The sequence below is a fragment of the Pelobates fuscus genome, chromosome 3 (assembly GCF_036172605.1).
Source record: "Pelobates fuscus isolate aPelFus1 chromosome 3, aPelFus1.pri, whole genome shotgun sequence".
In the NCBI taxonomy this organism is placed as follows: Eukaryota; Metazoa; Chordata; class Amphibia; order Anura; family Pelobatidae; genus Pelobates; species Pelobates fuscus.
Window position 1 is genome coordinate 81,384,191 of NC_086319.1, and position 23,382 is coordinate 81,407,572.

At 45.3% G+C, this 23,382-nt stretch overlaps 2 protein-coding genes across 3 annotated transcripts in view; one reads left to right on the plus strand and one right to left on the minus strand.

The window, feature by feature from the left end:
- Positions 1–8,292: 8,292 nt before the first annotated feature.
- LOC134602421 (uncharacterized) lies at positions 8,293–18,134 on the minus strand. 2 transcript variants are annotated; one of them, XM_063447295.1, is made up of 5 exons: positions 17,981–18,134; positions 10,597–11,232; positions 10,114–10,298; positions 9,889–10,036; positions 8,293–8,885 (listed from the first exon to the last, which is right to left on the minus strand). In XM_063447295.1, exons 2-5 carry the CDS (start codon positions 10,902–10,904, stop codon positions 8,864–8,866), a joined length of 663 nt encoding a protein of 220 aa, XP_063303365.1. In that variant the 5' UTR covers positions 10,905–11,232; positions 17,981–18,134; the 3' UTR covers positions 8,293–8,863. The 2 variants fall into 2 exon arrangements, with proteins under 2 accessions (XP_063303365.1, XP_063303364.1); XM_063447294.1 differs by having other exon boundaries at positions 17,950–18,134.
- Positions 18,135–18,268: 134 nt separating this feature from the next.
- The window catches only part of ZNF346 (zinc finger protein 346), a 37,738-nt gene continuing 32,624 nt past the window's right edge, over positions 18,269–23,382 (plus strand). Inside the window, exon 1 of the mRNA XM_063447293.1 lies at positions 18,269–18,420. Within this exon, the coding sequence (XP_063303363.1) occupies positions 18,363–18,420 (58 nt within the window). The 5' untranslated portion in view covers positions 18,269–18,362. The remainder of the gene's footprint in view (positions 18,421–23,382) is intronic.

Sequence of the window (23,382 nt, forward strand, 5' to 3'; positions counted from 1 at the left end):
AAGGGGGGGACCTACTGTCCACCCCGGCCCCCACCCCTGTGCGGCGGGTGGGGGCCCTAAAATTAAAAATAAGGGGGGCACATACTGCCCCCCCGGCCCCCACCCCTGTGCGGCGGGTGGGGGCCCTAAAATTATCAATAAGGGGGGACCTATTGTCCCCCCCGGCCTCCACCCCTGTGCGGCAGGTGGGGGCCCTAAAATAATAAATAAGGGGGGGACATACTGCCCCCCCGGCCCCCACCCCTGGGCGGTGGGTGGGGGCCCTAAATTTAAAAATAAGGGGGGGACCTATTGTCCCCCCCGGCCCCCACCCCTGTGTGGCGGGTGGGGGCCCTAAAATAATAAATATGGGGGGGGGGGACATACTGCCCCCCCCGGCCCCCACCCCTGTGCGGCGGGTGGGGGCTCTAAAATTATCAATAAGGGGGGACCTATTGTCCCCCCCGGCCCCCACCCCTGAGCGGCGGGTGGGGGCCCTAAAATTATCAATAAGGGGGGGGGACCTACTGTCCCCCCCGGCCCCCACCCCTGAGCGACGGGTGGGGGCCCTAAAATTATCAATAAGGGGGGACCTATTGTCCCCCCCGGCCCCCACCCCTGAGCGTTGGGTGGGGGCCCTAAATACAAAGGGGGGGGACCCTAGTTAACCCTCCCCCCCCCAAAAAAAAAACTTATCTCCCTACCTACCCCCCTCACCAATCAGAGTGTTCTTAGCCTAATTGCAGGGCGGGGCAAGGCTTTATAAGCCTTCCCCCGCCCTGCGGAGCTCAGTCTGCGCGGAGCCCTCCATGGGTGAAGATGGATTATTTTTTTTGCGCTCTGGTTTTTTTTTTTTTATTGCGTCGGTTATTATGGCTTTTTATTTTGCCTTTTTTGGGGCTGAAGAAAGATGATTTTAGAAGAAAGAAAACATCGAATGGTAAGTTGTTTTTATCTTATTTTTTTTAGTTAAAGGGTCCCCCCTCATTATTTTTAGGATGAGGGGGGTAGGTAGGGAGATAATTTTTTTTTTTGGGGGGGAGGGTTAACTAGGGTCCCCCCCCCTTTGTATTTAGGGCCCCCACCCACCGCTCAGGGGTGGGGGCCGGGGGGTCAGTAGGTCCCCCCCTATTGTGAATTTTAGGGCCCCCACCCACCACTCAGGGGTGGGGGCCGGGGGGGGACAGTAGGTCCCCCCCTTATTTTTTATTTTAGGGCCCCCACCCGCCGCACAGGGGTGGGGGCCGAGGGGGGGGGACAGTAGGTCCCCCCCTATTGTGAATTTTAGGGCCCCCACCCACCGCTCAGGGGTGGGGGCCGGGGGGGGCAGTAGGTCCCCCCCCTTATTGTGAATTTTAGGGCCCCCACCCGCCGCACAGGGGTGGGGGCCGGGGGGGGGACAGTAGGTCCCCCCTTATTTTTTATTTTAGGGCCCCCACCCGCCGCACAGGGGTGGGGGCCGGGGGGGGACAGTAGGTCCCCCCCTATTGTGAATTTTAGGGCCCCCACCCGCCGCTCAGGGGTGGGGGCCGGGGGGGGACAGTAGGTCCCCCCCTATTGTGAATTTTAGGGCCCCCACCCACCGCTCAGGGGTGGGGGCCGGGGGGGGACAGTAGGTCCCCCCCCTTATTGATAATTTTAGGGCCCCCACCCGCCGCTCAGGGGTGGGGGCCGGGGGGGGGACAGTAGGTCCACCCCCTTATTGATAATTTTAGGGCCCCCACCCGCCGTTCAGGTGTGGGGGCCGGGGGGGGGACAGTAGGTCCCCCCGCCTTATTGATAATTTTAGGGCCCCCACCCGCCGCTCAGGGGTGGGGGCCGGGGGGGGACTAGGGTCCCCCCCCCTTTGTATTTAGGGCCCCCACCCACCGCTCAGGGGTGGGGGCCGGGGGGTCAGTAGGTCCCCCCCTATTATGAATTTTAGGGCCACCACTCAGGGGTGGGGGCCGGGGGGGGACAGTAGGTCCCCCCCTTATTTTTTATTTTAGGGCCCCCACCCGCCGCACAGGGGTGGGGGCCGAGGGGGGGGGACAGTAGGTCCCCCCCTATTGTGAATTTTAGGGCCCCCACCCACCGCTCAGGGGTGGGGGCCGGGGGGGGCAGTAGGTCCCCCCCCTTATTGTGAATTTTAGGGCCCCCACCCGCCGCACAGGGGTGGGGGCCGGGGGGGGGACAGTAGGTCCCCCCTTATTTTTTATTTTAGGGCCCCCACCCGCCGCACAGGGGTGGGGGCCGGGGGGGGACAGTAGGTCCCCCCCTATTGTGAATTTTAGGGCCCCCACCCGCCGCTCAGGGGTGGGGGCCGGGGGGGGACAGTAGGTCCCCCCCTATTGTGAATTTTAGGGCCCCCACCCACCGCTCAGGGGTGGGGGCCGGGGGGGGACAGTAGGTCCCCCCCCTTATTGATAATTTTAGGGCCCCCACCCGCCGCTCAGGGGTGGGGGCCGGGGGGGGGACAGTAGGTCCACCCCCTTATTGATAATTTTAGGGCCCCCACCCGCCGTTCAGGTGTGGGGGCCGGGGGGGGGACAGTAGGTCCCCCCCCCTTATTGATCATTTTAGGGCCCCCACCCGCCGCTCAGGGGTGGGGGCCGGGGGGGGACAGTAGGTCCCCCCCTATTGTGAATTTTAGGGCCCCCACCCACCGCTCAGGGGTGGGGGCGGGGGGGGACAGTAGGTCCCCCCCTTATTTTTTATTTTAGGGCCCCCACCCGCCGCACAGGGGTGGGGGCCGAGGGGGGGGACAGTAGGTCCCCCCCTATTGTGAATTTTAGGGCCCCCACCCGCCGCTCAGGGGTGGGGGCCGGGGGGGGACAGTAGGTCCCCCCCTATTGTGAATTTTAGGGCCCCCACCCACCGCTCAGGGGTGGGGGCCGGGGGGGGACAGTAGGTCCCCCCCTTATTGATAATTTTAGGGCCCCAACCCGCCGTTCAGGTGTGGGGGCCGGGGGGGGACAGTAGGTCCCCCCCCCTTATTGATAATTTTAGGGCCCCCACCCGCCGCTCAGGGGTGGGGGCCGGGGGGGGACAGTAGGTCCCCCCCCTTATTGATAGTTTTAGAAAGCGAGCTGAGCTGTCAGTCATGTGCGGTAAAGCGCTCAGGTTCTTCATTGGGCGGCTGTCAATGCCGCTCTATGAAGAACGCGATTGGTGCAGCGCGAAGCCGCGCATGCGCACCACATCGCCCTGACGCTTCTCTCAGAGAAGCGTCCTATTGGGCCCCGCGATTTCGGCATTTTGACGAAAAAGGGGGCGCGGCATGGCTGGGAGCTCGGCGCTGGAACGGAGGTAAGTTTTTAATATAAAAACACCTCGAATTTTTTTTTTTATTAAATGTAAGTTCATATAAAAGCAAGAAGGAAGGCTGGGGGACCTGTCTTTCTTGCTTTTATATGTTGACTATAGAGTCCCTTTAACATGTTTATAAATGATCCTGAAGACAGCATTGCAAGTCATGTTTCAGTGTTTGCAGATGACACAAAACTCTGTAAAATAATACAATGTGAGCAAGATATTACTTTGCTGCAGAGGGATTTAGATAGACTTGGGGACTAGGCACTCAAATGGCAGATGAAATGTAATGTTGAAAAATGCAAAGTTATGCACTTCGGCAGGAAGAACTCACAAGCAAAATATACCCTTAATGGAAGTGAATTGGGGATAACAACACACGAAAAGGACTTTGGAATTGTTATAGACAACAAACTATGCAACAATGTGCAATGTCAATCAGCAGTGGCCAAGGCCAGTAAGGTATTGTAATGCATGAAAAAGGGCATTCATTCTAGGGACGAGAATATAATTTTGCCTCTTTATAAATCACTGGTAAGACCGCATATTGAATATGCTGTGCAATTTTGGGCACCTGTTCTAAAGAAGGATATTATGGCACTAGAAAAAGTGCAGAGGCGGGCTACAAAATTAATAAAAGGAATGGAACATATCAGCTATGAAGAAAGGTTAACAAATTTAAACCTATTTAGTTTAGAAAAAGGTCGCCTGAGAGGGGATATGATAACATTATACAAATATATTCGGGGCCAATACAAACCATTGTGTGGAAATCTATTCACAAACCGGACTTTACATACCGTTTTTCCCCGAAAATAGGACCTACCCCGAAAATAAGCCCTAGCCGAATTTTCGGGGTGGGCTGCAATATAAGCCCTACCCCGAAAATAAGACCTAGGCATTTTACCTTTGGCGGGACTTCCTTCTTCTATGAGGAGGGGGAGGAGCATTGCGGGCCGCAGCATCGCGCAGCGTGATGACGACGTGCGCAGCGTGATGACGACGTGCGCAGCGCCGTCAGTCTGCCTTCACGGATCTTCAGCGGAAGGATCCATTCCGGGCGGTGAGGCACCCAGTGGTCGGACTCTTTGAACTGTGAGTAGATACCGGTATTTTATGTCTGGGACTTAATTAATTAAAGGGGGGGGGGTGAATTAATTAAAGGGGGGGTGAATTAATTAAAGGGGGGGTGAATTAATTAAAGGGGGGTGAATTAATTAAAGGGAGGGTGGATTAATTAAAGGGGGGTGGATTAATTAGAGGGGGTGTGTGGATTAATTAGAGGGGGGGGTGGATTAATTAGAGGGGGGGTGTGGATTAATTAGATGGGGTGGATTAATTAAAGAGGGGGTGGATTAATTAAAGGGGGGTGGATTAAAGGGAGGGTGGATTAATTAAAGGGAGGGTGGATTAATTAAAGGGGTGGTGGATTAATTAGAGGGGGTGGATTAATTAGAGGGAGGTTGAATTAATTAAAGGGGGTGGATTAATTAAAGGGGGTGGATTAATTAGAGGGGTGGATTTATTAAAGAGGGGGGTGGATTAATTAAAGGGGGGTGGATTAATTAGAGGGGGTGGATTTATTAAAGGGGGGTGGATTAATTAGAGGGGGTGGATTAATTAGAGGGGGTGGATTAATTAAAGGGGGTGTGGATTAAAGGGGGGGTTCAATGTACATACCGGTACCGTAAATAAATAAGCCCTACCCTGAAAATAAGCCCTAGTGTGTTTTGTGTGACTAAAATTAATGTAAGACCCGGTCTTATTTTCGGAGAAACACGGTAGGACACGAGGTCATGCGTTTAGACTAGAAGACAGAAGATTTTGTCTAAGGCAAAGAAAAGTTTTTTTTACTGTAAGAACAATAAGGATGTGGAATGATCTGCCTGAAGAGGTGGTTTTGTATCAGAGTCCATACAGATGTTCAAACAGCTACTAGATGCATACTTGCAAAAACAGAATATTCAAGGATATACTCTTTCAATGTAGGGTAATAACTGCTTGATCCAAGGATAAATCTGACTGCCATTCTGGGGTCAAGAAGGAATTTTTTTCCTAGCTTGTTGCAAAATTGTGCTTCAAACTGTTTTTTTTGCCTTCTTTTAGATCAACAGCAAAAAACAAATGTGATGAAGGCTGAACTTGATGGATGCAAGTCTCTCTTCAGCTATGTAGCTATGTCCAAGAGGTCACAAAATACATCATTAATAAAGTATTGAAAAGTGTCAGGAGCATTGCAAAGTCCAAATGGCATTACTAGATATTCATATAAGCCATACCTTGTACAAAAAGCAGTTTTCAATTCATCTCCATCTTTTATTCTGATTAAGTTGTATGCTCCACAGAGGTCAAGTTTTGTATAAATGGTGGCTGTTTTCAGTCGTTCAATCAATTCAGAAATTAATGGAAGAGGATATCTATTTTTTATAGTTATTTTATTTAGCGTACGGTAATCAATGATGGGACGAATAGTTTTATCCTTTTTTTTGACAAAGAATATAGCAGATGCAGCGGGAGAAGTAGATGGTCTAATGAATCCTTTGCGCAGATTTTCTTCTAGGTATTATTTAAGAGTCTTTAGTTCAGGTTCAGAAAGTGGATATATAGGCCCAAAAGGTATAGCAGCTCCAGGAAAAAGATCAATAGGACAGTCATATATCCTATGGGGAGGTAAAGATTCAGCTTCAATTTTATTGAAGACATCCTTAAATTCATTATAGTGTTCAGGTATCTTTACTTCATCAGTAATTTGAAGTAAAGGGAAGATGAGGATAACAATTTTCATTACAAAATTTGGATATGAAGTACAGAGATAGGAGACTACTGATATGACTGTTGTGAAGTTGTAACCAGTCCATGCCAAGTATGACAGGCAATAAAGGTAATTTCACGATGTCAGATTTTAAATATTCATTGTGATTAATTTCAGTAGTCATTTTTAGAGGGATGGTTTCATCTTTAATAGGACCAGATTAAATGGTTGAACCATCAACCTCTCTAATAGAGATAATGGTTTTTCAAATGTAAGGAATTTTATTTTTTTAAACTAGAGTTGAATCAATAAATGTTCCAGCAGCACCGGAATCAATAATAGCTTCAGTTTGAATCCTGTCTAGATCCCATTGTAAAATGATAAAGACAACACAATGAGGAGTTGGTTTAGGAGTTGCATTCAATATGTTGAATATGTTTCTTACCCCTCTTTGCATTTTTTAGGAGAGCACAGGTCTCCAGGAGATGTTCCTTTGAAGCACAGTACATACAAAGATTAAGGTTTCTTCTTTGTGCTTTTTCTTCAGGGGTGAGAGGATTTCTAAATACACCCAACTCCATAGGTTCAGATGAGTAGGGTGTTTTGCCAGTGGTTCTTGAAGGACTTGTAGGTTTTTTCATAATAGAATGCTTGGTAGCTTTTTCTGCAAGTCTTTCTCCAATTCTCCTGTCAATTGAGTTTTATGAGGTCCCCTCTCTCATAATATTGTAAAGCGCTACGGAATCTGTTGGCGCTATATAAATGGCAATAATAATAATAATAAAAGGTCATCCGTCCAATGATGGTGGAAGTTCAGTACGTGAGAGTTCATCCATGGCAGTATCTGAGAGACCTAAACGGAATTTACTTTTTAAAGGAATATTGTTCCATTGAGTTTCTAATGCCCATCTTTTAAACTCTGCAATATAATCTTCCACTGGACGTTTACCTTGTGTAAGACTCCTAATTTTCATATCCGCAGTGGCTTGCTTATTAGGATCCTCATATAAAAGGGCCATGGCTTAAAAAAATTCAGTGATGGAATTAAATATAGGGTCGTTGTTTTCCAGGAAAGTGTCCAAGCCATTGGTTCAGCCCTAAGAAAGGAAATGACTGCATAAACCTTTATTTTGTCATCAGGATAGGACCTTGGTTTTAGAGCAAATAGTAAATTGCATGAATTATAAAATTCTCTGTATTTAGAACAATCATCACCCCAAAAAATTTCAGGGTAGCAAGCTACAGCTTCAAATGAGTCTTGATGAGCAAAGATATAAGGTGGGGTTGTAACGATTTGATTTTGGATCTCCCTAATATAATTAAGGAGCATTTCATTAGCAGTTTGTAGATCTTGCATTCCTTGTGTTAGGAATTCAACTCTTTGAGTCAGTGACAATATTTGAGCATTAATTTCTGCTGGTTCCATTTTGTAGGCTCAATCAATATTTAATACTTTTAGAAAAACTTAATTTGGAACACAACTGTAGATGAAAGAATAAATCTGATACCGTCACTTTAAGAAGTTATAATTTATAGAATTTTGGTATTTATACTTTTTATCCTTCCAAATAAACATAAGGCTTGAGCCAATTATTAGTCCCAGTAACTGGAGAACTTCTCTTGCTTTCTTTGGATGATGAGCATGGAAGTGCTTTCCAGAATAGTGTGGATTATGGTTCCCTGTAGTATATGGAGGAAATTGTGGTGAAGTCTGTTCCTAATCTGAGAGTGGAGCAGTCAACGTAGTCAGGATCAAGCAAGAGAGGTTCAGTACACATGTAATCAAAAAGAAGATCTCTGTCGGCAATCAGCAACAAAGTAAAAATGTATGTGAGAGGCACAAAACGATTGAGCAATTTCGATGCGGCCACAGCTTCCTTTTGAAAGGGAAGCGTGTGACGTCAGACGCATGGGCGGAGTCGGATCGGCAAAACCCAGAAGTCATACGGGTAATGCCGATCGGAAGGAAGATATGGGAGTATCCTGACACACAGATACAATATTAAATGTAAAAAAAAAAAAAGTTAATGTTAATAAAAGTACATTAATAGAATCACTAAACCACGAAGTGTTAAAAAATAAATAAAAACAAGAGACAGTTTAAGAGACAATAAAAAGAAGAGTTTTGTGTAGATTTTAAACTTTTTAATCTAAAAAGTATAAATATGCATAAGGAAGAGGCAAGACATTGAAGGCAGCACATGTTGTCGGGGGAAGGTCAGGGAGGAACAAAGCCCAGAGGAGATTTGTCAGAGGAGATTTGTCAGAGGAGATTTGTCAGAGGAGAATGCCCAATTAGAACTGGTAGGAAGAATAGTAACAATCAAATGAAACAGAGAAAATGATAATGGCCTAGGAAATGCATCAAATTAGTTTATATTCTACTTGCAGACGTGCAAATCATCATCCCTTCTGTACAACCTCCGCGCACGTTCTTCCTCAACTAGGTCATTCAAGCCAGCAAGGCTTATGCTCAAACTGTGAGCAAGTTGAACACGCCGAAGAATGCAATCTTCCTCCCATAACTCCACTAGGTGCTTTAGACTATTGTCAATAGAAGACAAGGTTGACTTGATTGACCCAACGTCCATATTAACAGCACTGGCAAAAGTAGTTAGCTGTGTCATTACCATCTCTAATGACTTCTTCTGTCTGTCCCTATCCTGTAGTACAGAATTTTCCAATTCTGACTGTTGTGTCTGGAGAATGTTGTAAAGCGCAGCCATGTTGGGTGACGTCTGAGGAAGCTGTGGAGTCTCTATGGCCACGAATGTCGACTCCTGCTTCACGGAAGTGGGATCCACTGCTATCTGAACAATGGTTTGTGCCTCGTCATTTTCCTCACTCATGGGAACATTGGTGTCTAAAGGTAGACAAAAAAAAAAAAATGTTAGCATCCATATAGGAGTTTATGTTAATACTTATTAGCTAAGCCCTGCACTTCAGGGACAGGGGATGACCAGCACCAGGCAAACTGTTTGACTACTTACATTAGAAGGCATCCGATCACTCCTGTTGTGAGTCTTTAACCTCTACACCACAGGGCAATAGAAAGCCAATCCTATCTTACTACTTATACGCCAATAGCATTAACTGCAGCATATGTACCACAACACGAAGGTTATATTTCACATTATGAATGCAGGATTTTTGTTTGGCCCACAATAGGCGAAGCTAATTCTACATAAAATGGCATTCTGTTTACAAGTGCATGCAAAGACTGTGAAATTATTAGTTTAAATCTCATGTTACAGTGCATGTTTATAATTGTATTCCATTGTACAACTGTATATTATTATAAGATGACAAGGAGATATTCCTGACTTGATTTACTTACACCCAGCAGCAGATGCCTGTTCATCAACATGAGTTGTCAGCTGTTAATGGGTTGTAGTGGGATGTGAGTCAAATAAAAAAAAACACTCCATTATTATTATAACTCTGGAGTGTTGGGCAGTCTGATGACCACCCTCCCCCACAAAAACTCCATTGTTATAAAATTATATATAATATTATTATTTATAGCTCTAGAGTGTTGGGCAGTTTGATGAGCACCTTGCCCCACAAAAGCTAGGGGGTGGGAGGAAAGATGAACTTGCCTCAAATCCAAATGAGATAGCCTCTCACTGAAGCTCGACTCACTGAGAGATTGACTAATCCAATGCTTCTGCAGAGTGCATGCATAGCAAACAACACATGCCCTGATTTTCTTCTCATACAGAAGCATTTTTTTTTTCAAAGAGGAGAGGGGGGGGGAGAGATTATTATAAAGATGGATGGTCTAATGAAATTTGTACACAACACCTTAACCTACTGTACACTGCTGTCACATTCATATATGACAACAATGCTATGTAAATACTTACGAGAAGTGAATGAAGCCAGAAGCTCCCTCCCGGGAGACGGGAGCTTGACCAGTTGCCGTCTCCTTAGCAGTAAAATATGGACCAAGCGGATCATCTTCTGCAGAGCTCATAATTTCTCTTTCACCTTCTTCTTCTAGTGAGTGATTGGCTGTCACACAATAAGGAGTGTGTTACTATGGATATTCATGTGTACATTGACAACACACTTCCAGTTTACTAACGTACCATCTTGATTATCATTTTCAAACATCCCTTCGATGCCAAGCAGGGAATTTCTCCCCATGAATTGTAGAAACTCCTCCTCGTATGGAAACAAGCTAGGTTTTTGTGCATTAATACTTCCTGTATTCCTGGAGGCAGCTGCAGCTCTACACATCTTCTTCTTTACCATGCGCCTTATATCAGAATATCTGCAGTGGCATAGGTAGTGGGTAAATATACATGAACATGGTTATATTTCACTGTAGGTCAACATTGAAAAAATATTGAAAACGGACATGCTATCAAATTGAATGACAATGAATTTGATAGCTGATAACTGACATTAACATTCCAAAGTCAATTTCAGATACCACTTACAGTGGTATACATAAGGGCTATACATATGGCAAGGGCTATACATATGGCAAGACTGCACATGCATACAAAGTCCTAGCTGCACACGTGGCAAGACAACAAAGGTGTAGGCATGCATTTGCAAGGACTTACCGTTTCTTTACCACATCTAAAGTCCGATTATTCCCACCAGCGGCATTGACTGCATCAACTATTTCCATCCACAGATGATTTCTTTTAGATGATGTTGTTTTCTTGGCTGCTTCCCCCAAAATATAATTGTAGTACTGGCAGAGTTTTGTGACTAGTGCTGCATTCTCCTCTGGGCAGAAACTTTGGGCATATTTCCTCTCAGAGCCTGTATGCAGACTCCTTGTTGACTTAAAAGTCCTGGGCTGCCTCTGCCTCTTTGTGCGTGTCCAACTTGATGCATTCTGGCTGCTACCCTCCATGGGTTCCATATCAGAAGAATTTGGGCTTGATACCGTGGCAGGCTAGATGTCAAGCTGGTTGTCTTGCTTGAACTGTCTGGCCTTCTGCCCTCTCCTGCGGGCTGTTGCAATTTAAAGGGCATTAATTGGCTAATTTAGCAGTCTTTTGCTGCACCTCAATAGTTTTTTTTTCTCATTGTGATGTATTGTTTAATTTGTCAATCATTATTGCATTTTTAAGGAGTTCTTAAAAGTTATGATTGGTAACCGACCAAACAAATTCAGAACAACCAGATTCCATCATTCGGTTTGCATATTGTCTGAGCATTCTGTTGTGAACGTCAACCATGTGTACAAGCTGGAATAAGGAAACAGATATGAACGTTATCTAGATTTTGCAGTCTGAATTCACCTGAACAAATACAGTAAATTTCTCTTTGAAAATCTAGACCAGGGGCATTTATTACATTAAGATTTTTTTTTAAATTTTTTTTTTTATCTCCTTGCTTCACAGCTCTGTACATTGACTTCTAATTAGACACAAGACAAAATAAATATTTATTTAGTTATTTGATACCTGTTCATAATATGTTATATTACTCTCCCTGTGTCTATACGGTTTCTGACTGGCCACTGCCCAGCACAAACAATGAGGTTTGTACTGGGTGATCAGAAGAAATAGTTCTGCTATTATAATAGTTCCCTTGCGCGCCACTCAGTGATGCTGGTGCCGAAATATGATGTTACTCCGGCCCCAGCATCACCATGTGGCACCCAATGAAGCAGAGCAGGAAGATCACAGCTCCCTCACTGCCTGCCTAGAGTATGCGCAGCCGGCCGCCCACCTCATTTCTTCCCCAGCCGTCAGCCCACTGGGGAAGCCAATCCACTACAGCTCTGCTAAAGGTAAGGAGGCAGGGTGGAATAAAACTGAATTAAACCATATAATAGTTTATCTGTGTCTGTGTCTCTCAATGTGTGTGACTCTGTCAGTGTGTATGTAAAATCTATGTGTCCGTTGGTCAGTGACAGCCCCCTTTGATTGCGTGGGAATGTTTTTTTTTTTTTCTCACCTTTTTTCCCCTTGCCGTGCCACTGTCTCACAGGCTGGCCAGCTTGATGATCTTAGACAATCCAATGTTTTCCCATAGGAAAGAATTGGAAACCTATTGCGCATGCGCTGCAATGCGCCAACCAATATCTCGTCATAGAGATGTATTGAATCAATACATATCTATGGGGAACATTCAGGGCCACGATGCAGAGCGTGGAGACGTTGAATGTAGGTGCTGCACACTTTAGTGGCAGTCTGAATGACTGGCACTGGAGGTGTCACTAGGCAGCAATGTAAACACTGCCTTTTCTCTCAGAAACTGCACTCCATGGAAGCCACCAACACTACAGTATACGCCTTCACCTCATACAAACAGCCCACACACAAACACAACACCACTGATAATTCACATATACTCACACAGCCCCACACACATCACCAAACACACAATGTGACATATCACACATCACCAAACACACACACACATCACCAAACACACAATGTGACATATCAGCCCGATACACAATTCCACAAGAATCCCCCATTCATTAGGTACCATATACAATACTACAAATTACTCATGAACATATACAATACAACAGCCCACATACGCACAGATACAACGCTGCAAATCAACTGCGGCACCCATAAATAACACAAGCCGAATATGGCCACATACACATCTAGATTTAAAAATGACAATCCAAAAAGGCAAAATGTAAGTTAAAATAGTTTATCTGAAAAAAATAACCCAAAAAGTGAATTTCAAGTGAAAGAACAAAATCTCTACCACATCAGTCGAGGCTATTCAATAAAGTGAGGACTGTCAGGAATTGAAAATTAATGTCAAACTTAAAGGTTTACTCCAAGCACCATGCCCACTCAAGTGATTTGAAGTGGTCATGGTAACTGGAGTTTGCATGTGCAGCATTTTGCTCTGTAACACAGCATATACCGAGTTAAACCCCTTTGCGGCCAGAGCCATCTCTCCATCTCCAAGCAGTGTCATTGTGGCGTCATTTGTAAGCCTGAAACACATAGCTGACCTAAACAATGTGTTTCCGTTTGCCATTTTGACCTTACATTTAAAATTCACATTCCCACTATACGCATCAAAACAACTAACTTAATTAAATGGTTTTGGTGTATAGATCATGCCCCTGCAGTCTCGCTGCTCAATTCTCTGCCATTTAGTTAAATCTCTTTTGCTTATGCAGCCCTAGGCACACCTTCCTGCGTGAGACTTACACAGACTTCCTACACATTTTCTGTAAAGAGTCATCTAATGTTTACACTTTCTTTATTGCAAATTCTGTTTAATATACCATTTCTTATCTCCTGCTCTTTTCATAGCCTTCTACATCCTGTAGGAGCCTCTTGTGCGTAATTAAAGGGATATATAGTATAAAGCAGGGCTTCCCAAACTTTTATGGGCTGAGACACTCTTTTCAAAACTGTATTTTTAAAGACCCATTTGCTTTTAATGCATATTTTAAAAACGTGAACACCATGGCAATCAGCTTCAGGTGCACGCAATTGGCACACCATGACAATTACTTTTAGAGGCATAAAATTGGCACACCATGGCAAACCGCTTTATAGGCAAACAATTGGCACACTATAGCAATCCACTTTAGATGAATACAATTGGCACACCATGGCAGTTTTAGAGGCATACAGTTGGCACAGAAAAAATAACAAAAAAGGAAGATCTACAGAGAGATGGGGAACCTCCTCATCCCTACCCCAGATCGACCAAAATAGGAAACCCCGTCCCAGCTGTAATGCTAAAACTTAACCTTTATTGGAAATAAAATAAAACAATGTAAACACTATAGAAAAAAATAATAATGAAAACATAAATGAAAATAAGGAGTGGCACCCTAATAACTGTGGTTGTGGACAATAACAATAATAGAATAATAAAATTGTCGTCCTTAAAAGACCACTCTAGGCACCCAGACCACTTCAGCTTAATGAGGTGATCTGGGTGCTAGGTCCAGCTAGCTTTTACCCTTTTTTTTCAGAGAAACTGCTATGTTTATACTGAGGGTTAAGCCAGCCTCCAGAGCCTCTAGTGGCTGTCTCATTGACAGCCGCTAGAGGCGCTTCCGTGCTTCTCACTGTGAAAATCACAGTGAGAGCACGCAAGCGTCCATAGGAAAGCATTATGAATGCTTTCCTATGCGACCGGCTGAATGCGAGCGCGGCTCCTGCCGCGCATGCGCATTCAGCCGATGATGTCGCGAGGAAGAAGAGGAGGAAAGCTCCCCGCCCGGCGCTGGAGAAAGAGGTAAGTTTAACCCCTTCCTCCCCCCAGAGCCCGGTGGGAGTGGGTCCCTGAGGGTGGGGGCACCCTCAGGGCACTCTAGTGCCAGGAAAACTAGTATGAATACAGGAGACCACCCACATGGAGCAGGATAAAAATGTCTACTGAAGCCTAAACTAGGCTAAATAGAACGCCAACCTAAACTCATAACTCAAATGCTCCCTCCTAATAAACCACCAAAATCCCAAGGTAAGTGAACTAAATCTAAATAGACTAAAATCTCGAAGTCTGGAGCCACTCCTGACTAAACTACCTAACGCGCGTTTCAGCGCTTCTAAATGCGCCTTCGTCAGAGGTAAAGCGACGTTCTGTCCCCCTGCCGACTCTTTTATACGTATCGAGCTGGCAACGTGAAGAAGGAGTGGCGGACCTGTTCGCGCCGAAAAACCGGCGTTCAAATCAGTACCGCCTCTCTGTGTGAGTCTCTGGATGATTGGCAGGACATGCTAATGAGTCTCTAGTGCCCCATCACCTAAACGCTCAATTGGAAATATCAATAAAGAACCACTTGTACATGCAAAATATATCAAGTAAGGCAAAAACTTAAATAAAGTAAACAAATCCTTTTTGATCATACGGATAAAGCGTAAATGTAACACATCCTAATCTTACCACAGAGCAGTATGGTTATATAGGTCTGAATCCATAATAAAAAAGTCATTATTCAAGTTTGGACAAAGTATTGATATGGGTATAATAATAGTATTAATTTGTCAGTCTTAAGGGTGACGGCATCCAAGACTCACATCTATTAAGGGGACAGACATATAACATCCCTATTAATCAAAGAAATATATAATTAGAACAAAAGTATTTACAAAAATTTAACATATATACAAATTAAGAAGTGATGCATTACTGATGGGACACCACCAGTGCAATCCACTTTAGATGCATACAATTGGCACACCACGGCAATCAGTTTTAGAGGCATACAATTGACCTACAATGGCAATCAGCGTTAGAGGCATACAATTGGCAAACCATGGCAATCAGCTTTAGATGCATAACATTGGCACACCATGGCAATCAGTTTTTAGAGGAATACAATTGGAACATCGTGGCAGCTTTAAATACATAAACTTGGCACACCATGGCAGTCAGCTTTAGATGCATATACTTGGCATATAATGGCACTTTTAGATGCATAAACTTGGCACATCATGGCAATCAGCTTCAGAGGCATACAATTGGCACACCATGGCAATCAGCTTTAGATGCATACAATTGGCACAAAATGGCAATCAGCTTTAAATGCATACAATTGGCATGTCATGGCAGTTTTAGAAGCATTATTTTGACATATCATGGAGTTTTAAAGGTAGGAACTTTGCACATTATGGCAATCAGTTTTAGAGGCATACAACTGCTTACTCACAGACTCAGTCAGAATCAGAAGTGCTGTGTCCTGCTCTTTCATCCAGACACCTCACGTTTATTATCCCAGTGGTGGAACTAATGTAGAGAGGGCCTTGGTGCAAGTATGTTTTCTGGGCCCCCCTCTAGTGCAAGTGTGGCCAAAAGGTAAATCTCCATCTGTAGGAGAACTTCAGCAATACTATGCCAGCTGGGAAACTACCATTTGTGCATCATTGCAGGGTTATATTTGTGAGCAGTGTTTGAGCGTTAGCATGTTTTTTTATTCAGTGTATGTGTGTATTTGGTGTATTTGTATGTACTGTTGCCATTGGAATGCAGTTGTGTACTCTTGTTTGTAATGTTTGCGTCTGAATGCAGAGGTGTTTGTATGTAGTGTAGGACTTTAAATGCAGGTGTGCTTTTTGTGTGTAGTGTTGTTGTTTGAATGAAGGGGTGTTTGTATATAAATTTAGTGTTTTAATGCAGGGGTGTGTTTGTATGTAATGTTTGCGTTTGATTGCAGTGCATGTGTAGTGGATGCAGTGTGTGTATATTGTGTATATAAAATAAACACAATGTGTGTTTAAATGTAAGCATGTTTTTTTGTATGGAGTATACACATACACACACACATACAGAGACACACACACTGACACAGCGATACAGCGATACACACAGACACTCATGTACACAGATACACGCTGACACACAATACACACATGGACACAAAAGATCACACAGATACACATACACGCAGAGACAGGAGGTGAGGGTGACAGTGTGTGGGAGAGGTGAGAGTGACAGTGTGAGAGGGAGTGTGTGTGCTGATAATAGTGTGGGGGGGCAGTGTGAGGGCAAGGTGAGAAAGGGTTACAGTGGGCGGGCAGGTGGAGAAAGGGTTACAGTGTGGGGGTGGGGCAGAGAGAGAGAGGTCTACAGTGGGGGGGGGGGGCAGGGAAAAAAATGTTACAGTGGAGAGCAGGGAGAAAAATGGTTACAGTGAGAAAAGGGGTTACAGCGTGGGGAGGGAGACAGGGAGTGAAGGGGTTACAGTGTGGGGGGGGGGGCAGGGAGAGAAGGGGTTACAGTGTGGGGGGGCAGGGAGAGGGAAGAGAAGGGGTCACATTGGGGGGCAGGGAGAGAAGGGGTCACAGTGTGGGGGCAGGGAGTGAAGGGGTTACATTGAGGGAGCAGGGTCTGGTGGCTGTGTCCTACCTTTATTAAATTTCCTGGTGGTCCAGTGTCTCCCTGGTGGTCCGGTGGGTTACCGCTCCGGTCTGCAGTTCTGCCGGGTGCAGAGCTGCAGACCGTGTGATAGAAGTCTCGCAAGCTCCCAGAGTGTTGCCATGGTAACGCTCTGGGTGCTTGTGAGACTTTTATCACACGGCCTGCAGCTCTGCACCCGGCTGAGCTACAGACTGGAGCTGCTGGTCAGACTGAGTACCTGGCGGCCCTGGATGTGTGGGTCAGCACGGCCCACTGGGAATCGCCCTGCGACCCACCAGTGGGTCGTGACCCACACTTTGGGAACCGCTGGTATAAAGTATATAGTAGAATACAAAGCTGTATTCCTGGCACTATAGCTCCCTCTGTCCACCACCACCGCATTGGTAAATAAAGGGTTAAAAAACTTTATTTATTATTATTTATAAAGTGCCAACAAGCTCTGTAGCGCTGCACAATGGGTAGACTAACAGACATGTATCCTAGCTCCAATGTCCCTTCGCGCTGGATCGTAGCTCTGCCTTCTCCAACGTTACTGACAAGAGGGCGCTAAGTGTCCCGCGCACACATTAGGCCCTCCCCATAGGAACACATTAAATCAATGCTTTCCTATGGGGAAATAGTGGGTGCTGGATGTCCTCATGCAGAGCACGAAGACATCCAGTGTCAGTTACCGAACCAGACGCCCATTAATAGCCAGGAAGCGACTCCAGTGGAGACACTGCACCCAGACCATTTCAATGAGCTGAAGTAGTCTGGTTAACTATAGTGTCCCTTTAAAGTTCAATGTACAGAGCAGGAGAAAGAAAACTTATAAAGCAAGTTAACATCTGATTGAAAAATCAAACCTTTTTTTTTAAAGCCGGCTGTGTCCGTCACAGCCAGGGGAGGTGTGGCTAGGGCTGTATAAACAAAGTGATTTAACTCCTAAATGACAGTGAATTTAGCAGCGAGGCTGAAGGGACACGATCTATACACCAAAACTGCTTCATTAAGCTAAAGTTGTTTTGGTGCCTACAATGTCCCTTTAAAAGTCCCTCTGAATTCTCACAGTGAATACCGCTGTTAGTTAATAGCTATTAGCTCACCCTGACCCCCCAGATACGTACAGTCATATCACAGTTTGTGTTCGGTGCTTACAGTTCGCCTCTCATCCCAGCTCCCCGGACTCGCCTCCCGTCTCGCCAGCTTTGCGTTCGGAGAATCTCTAGTTCGCGTTCGGTCTCGCGAGATTTCCGTTCGGAGCCCCTCTCGAGTTTACGTTCGGTCTCAAGCCGTTCGGAGCGATCTCGAGTTAGGTCTCGCGAGCCCTTCGAGTTCGCGCCCCCTCTCGGCGGATTTTTCGCGACGTTAGCACCCAGAAGCGCTCCTCCCTCTCCTCCCTTCTGGTTATCGCGAGATTTGTGTTGAAAGCCCTGCTCTCGCGATCCCCGCGCGGCCTGTCTGTCTCGCTCTCTCTGTGTGTGGGTGAGAAGCTCTGCGTCTCGCTCGAACCGCGCTTTCTCTGTGGCTGTGAAGGAAAATGGCGGACGAGGTTGGAAACGGTGAAGAGCTCGTGCTCCCGGTCGGCAAGGAAGCCGGTGAGTTCGGTTCCTCGTTATATTTATAATAATGGAGTGCTGGCTGTGGGGGCATGGCCGCTGTAACACGGTCTCCCAGGCCCGGGCTGTGTCGGTGTGCATGCTGTGTATGGAGGCCCGGGGCTGTGTCGGTGTGCATGCTGTGTATGGAGGCCTGGGGCTGTGTCGGTGTATGGAGGCCCGGGGCTGTGTCGGTGTGCATGCTGTGTATGGAGGCCCGGGCTGTGTCGGTGTGCATGCTGTGCATGGAGGCCCGGGGCTGTGTCGGTGTGCATGCTGTGTATGGAGGCCCGGGCTGTGTCGGTGTGCATGCTGTGTATGGAGGCCCGGGCTGTGTCGGTGTATGGAGGCCCGGGGCTGTGTCGGTGTATGGAGGCCCGGGGCTGTGTCGGTGTATGGAGGCCCGGGGCTGTGTCGGTGTATGGAGGCCCGGGGCTGTGTCGGTGTATGGAGGCCCGGGGCTGTGTCGGTGTATGGAGGCCCGGGGCTGTGTCGGTGTATGGAGGCCCGGGGCTGTGTCGGTGTATGGAGGCCCGGGGCTGTGTCGGTGTATGGAGGCCCGGGGCTGTGTCGGTGTATGGAGGCCCGGGGCTGTGTCGGTGTATGGAGGCCCGGGGCTGTGTCGGTGTATGGAGGCCCGGGGCTGTGTCGGTGTATGGAGGCCCGGGGCTGTGTCGGTGTATGGAGGCCCGGGGCTGTGTCGGTGTATGGAGGCCCGGGGCTGTGTCGGTGTATGGAGGCCCGGGGCTGTGTCGGTGTATGGAGGCCCGGGGCTGTGTCGGTGTATGGAGGCCCGGGGCTGTGTCGGTGTATGGAGGCCCGGGGCTGTGTCGGTGTATGGAGGCCCGGGGCTGTGTCGGTGTATGGAGGCCCGGGGCTGTGTCGGTGTATGGAGGCCCGGGGCTGTGTCGGTGTATGGAGGCCCGGGGCTGTGTCGGTGTGCATGCTGTGTATGGAGGCCCGGGGCTGTGTCGGTGTGCATGCTGTGTATGGAGGCCCGGGGCTGTGTCGGTGTGCATGCTGTGTATGGAGGCCCGGGGCTGTGTCGGTGTGCATGCTGTGTATGGAGGCCCGGGGCTGTGTCGGTGTGCATGCTGTGTATGGAGGCCCGGGGCTGTGTCGGTGTGCATGCTGTGTATGGAGGCCCGGGGCTGTGTCGGTGTGCATGCTGTGTATGGAGGCCCGGGGCTGTGTCGGTGTGCATGCTGTGTATGGAGGCCCGGGGCTGTGTCGGTGTGCATGCTGTGTATGGAGGCCTGGGGCTGTGTTGTGCGGTGATATACAGTGAGTAATACTGTGCTGCATTGATATAAACCGCGGGAAGCCTGCTGAGTGGCCCTGCATGCAGCTTATTAGACCAGTCACTGCCCCAAGGTCATCGTGTAAATGTACCCGGTAATTCACGGATCCTGTAACTATCCCCCATTCATCCGAGTGGCACACTGCTTCCTGGAGGGGGGGGGGGGAGTGAGTGCGCCAGAGAGGCCATCGGTGGTTTGAATGGAAATGCGGCCTATGTACAGCTGTGTTTGACATGCTTTTTCCTATTATCGATTCTACCTTGGCCCCCATTATAAGGAAGCAATGCTATTTCTATGAATGGAGATGGTACATGAAGGTGCATATTAAGCAGCTTGCCACTAAGGCGATCGTCATGTTAAAGGGTGTGATCCAAATAAATGGTAAAATAGCATAATGTTATTAAAATGTGTTTGGCTTTGCTACGGATTACAATCACAGCTTGACCTAGGTCGGTAGATGGTGGCAGAAATACAGAACACAAAGAGGAGTCTTTTATATCTACAATTTAATAAAAGATCTTAACGTCTTAACGATCCATTGGAATGTTTTATAGTAGAAAATACAAATGTAGCTGTGTGCATAAAGGGTCACTCTATTCACAATGAAGTGGTTATGGTGCAGAGCTTGCCATTCATCCTTTCTCATTGGTGAGAGTAGCTTACACCTAAGATGGAAGTCAGGCAGCCAAGATCCTGCCTTCCACACTGCTTGTATCAATTTTAAACTACTTGTGCATGACCCACACTCAAGTATGATATATCTTTGTCTCCTTCGTGAAGATAAAGCTGAACTCCGAGCATTTGTGCTTGATGCTGATCTGTGCTGACAGCCCAATTTACAAAACTGAACTGCAGGTTGTATAAACTGACCGCTAGTACAGTCCCTTTGCAACATCCACTTTTCTTTCTGCGAGATCATACTAGTGATCTCAGTTCTATCCAATGCTTCTCATACAGTGCTTGTTCTCCCTCACAATGTATCCGTAGTACAAGGCTGCCTCCTAGCACCATAGCTTCATTAAGATGATTCATTATGGTGCCTAAACTGTTACTTTAAGAAAATGAAAATGTACACACAATAAAACGTTAACAAAGAATGGAGACTAGCAAATATAATACTAAGGCATACAAATACTACCAAACTAACGTGTAACAGTTCTTGAAATGATTTAAAACATATACTATTACATTCAAAACAGGAATGGTCTCCTTATAAACTTATTCTTTCAAGAAAACACAGAGCTTATTTCTTATCTGCAGGCTTGCTTAACCCCTTAAGGACACATGACATGTGTGACATGTCATTATTCCCTTTTATTCAGAAGTTTGGTCCTTAAGGGGTTAAAGAAAATGGCTCCTCAACAGGAAGTGTTTGAAATGCAGTACATTGACTGCCGTTAATGGATGGCGATTTAGGGCAACAACCACCCAAAAAAAAGCAACCAAGTATACACATATGGTTATCAGAATCGTGCACATGCAACAGTCACCACTTTCCACCAGTTCTATATGTGTAATATAGAAACACTGAATCAAATGCTTCTCTTTAAGAAACATTAGTGGTGTTTGGTGTCATGATGACGCCAAAGTGAAGACCTTCTGAAAATTGAAAGTCTTCAGTGAGAAAACACATTTAGTGGCTCAGTCTAAATGCCACTAGAGTTATGGATTCAGACACATGAAAACATTGCTGTTTCTTATTGTCTGAAAAAGGGGTTAAAGGGACACTATAGTCACCAGAACAACTACAGCTTATTTAATTTGTTCTTGTGAGTAGAATCATTACCTTCAGGCTTTTTGCTGTAAACACGGTCTTTTTAGAGAAAATGCAGTGTTTACCTTACAGCCTAGTGATAACTTCACTGGCCACTCCTTAGCTGTTAACCCCTTAAGACCGCAGGGCGTACTATTACGTCCTTTTTAAAGCGGCTCTAAACTCCGCAGGACGTAATAGTACACCCTCTGGGTTTTTTTACTTACCCCGCGGCACCTCCGTCCTCTTCAGCCCCCCCCCGGGCCATGTGAGAGTGAGGTCCTTGCGAGGATCTCACAATCACATGGCCGGGATAGCTGCCTGGTGCATTGCCAGCAGGGGGACTAACTGTAATCAGTTAGTCCCCCTGCTGGCTGAAAATCTAATTAAAATAACTTAAAATAAGTGTAAAATATATATATATATATATATATATATATATATATATATATATATATATATATATATATATATATATACATATACACACACATACACTGTCTAGGTGTATTTTAATATTCATATATATAATTATATATATATTATCAAATTACATGTAGACTGATGCTGATTAAATATATATATAATTATTGTTATATATTTATATATAATATAAAAAAAATATGTAAATACGTAAAAATTATTAAAAATAAAATATAAAAAAATATATAGATGTGTTTTATTTAGTTCTAACTGTATTGTAATGTTAATATATATGTATTTATATCAAAATACACGTAGAACGAAATATATATATCTATATACGTATATATCACTGTATATACCTATATATAAATAAAAATATATATATAAATATATATACACACACATGTGTATGTGTGTGTGTGTGTGTGTGTGTATATATATATATATATATATATATATATATATATATATATATATATATATATATATATTAATTCTACACATATATTTATGTAATAATTTTACATAATTAGGTATCCTAATTAATTACAATTAGCGGGACCTGCCTGGCAACCCATGCCGAAAGTATAGGGAATTTAATTTGCTAGCACTATATTTAACCCTATAACTTTCCAAGACACCATAAAACCTGTACATGGGGGGTACTGTTTTACTCGGGAGACTTCACTGAACACAAATATTAGTGTTTCAAAACAGTATGTAAGTTTTTTGCATTTTTCACGCACAAACAGCACTTACACGGACGATATTATTGCTGCAATACTTTTTACTGTTTTGAAACACAAATATTTGTGTTCAGCGAAGTCTACCGAGTACAACAGTACCCCTCATGTACAGGTTTTATGGGGTTTTCAAAAATTACAGTGTCAAATATAAGGCTTGTGTTTCATTTTTTTCACATTCTGCCCATCTAGTCCCTGGCATTATCTTATAGTTAGGATAGCCTTATGCCTATCCCACGCATGCTAAAACCCCTTCACTGTGTTAACCTCTACCACTTCAGCTGGAAGGCTATTCCATGCATCCACTACCCTCTCTGTAAAGTAATACTTTCTGATATTTTTTTTTTTAAACCTTTGCCCCTCTAATTTAAGACTGTCCTCTTGTTGTCGTAGTTTTTCTTCTTTTAAATATAGTCTCGTCCTTTCCGGTGTTGATTCTTTTTATGTATTTAAATGTTTCTATCATATCACCCCGTCTCGTCTTTCCTCCAAGCTATACATGTTAAGATCCTTTAACCCCTTAAGGACACATGACATGTGTGACATGTCATGATTCCCTTTTATTCCAGAAGTTTGGTCCTTAAGGGGTTAACCTTTCCTTGTAAGTTTTTATCCTGCAATCCATGAACCAGTTCAGTAGCCCTTCTCTGAATTCTCTCTAAGGTATCAATATCCTTCTGGAGATACCGTCTCCAGTACTGCGTACAATACTCCAAGTGAGGTCTCACCAATGTTCTGT

Coding starts and splice junctions, on each gene's coding strand:
- LOC134602421 (XM_063447295.1), bottom strand. CDS start 10,904: ATGGAACCCATGGAGGGTAGCAGCCAGAATGCATCAAGTTGGACACGC. Junction 10,299..10,596: donor TTAGATGTGGTAAAGAAACG/GTAAGTCCTTGC, acceptor ATGCCACTGCAG/ATATTCTGATATAAGGCGCA. Junction 10,037..10,113: donor TGAAAATGATAATCAAGATG/GTACGTTAGTAA, acceptor ATTGTGTGACAG/CCAATCACTCACTAGAAGAA.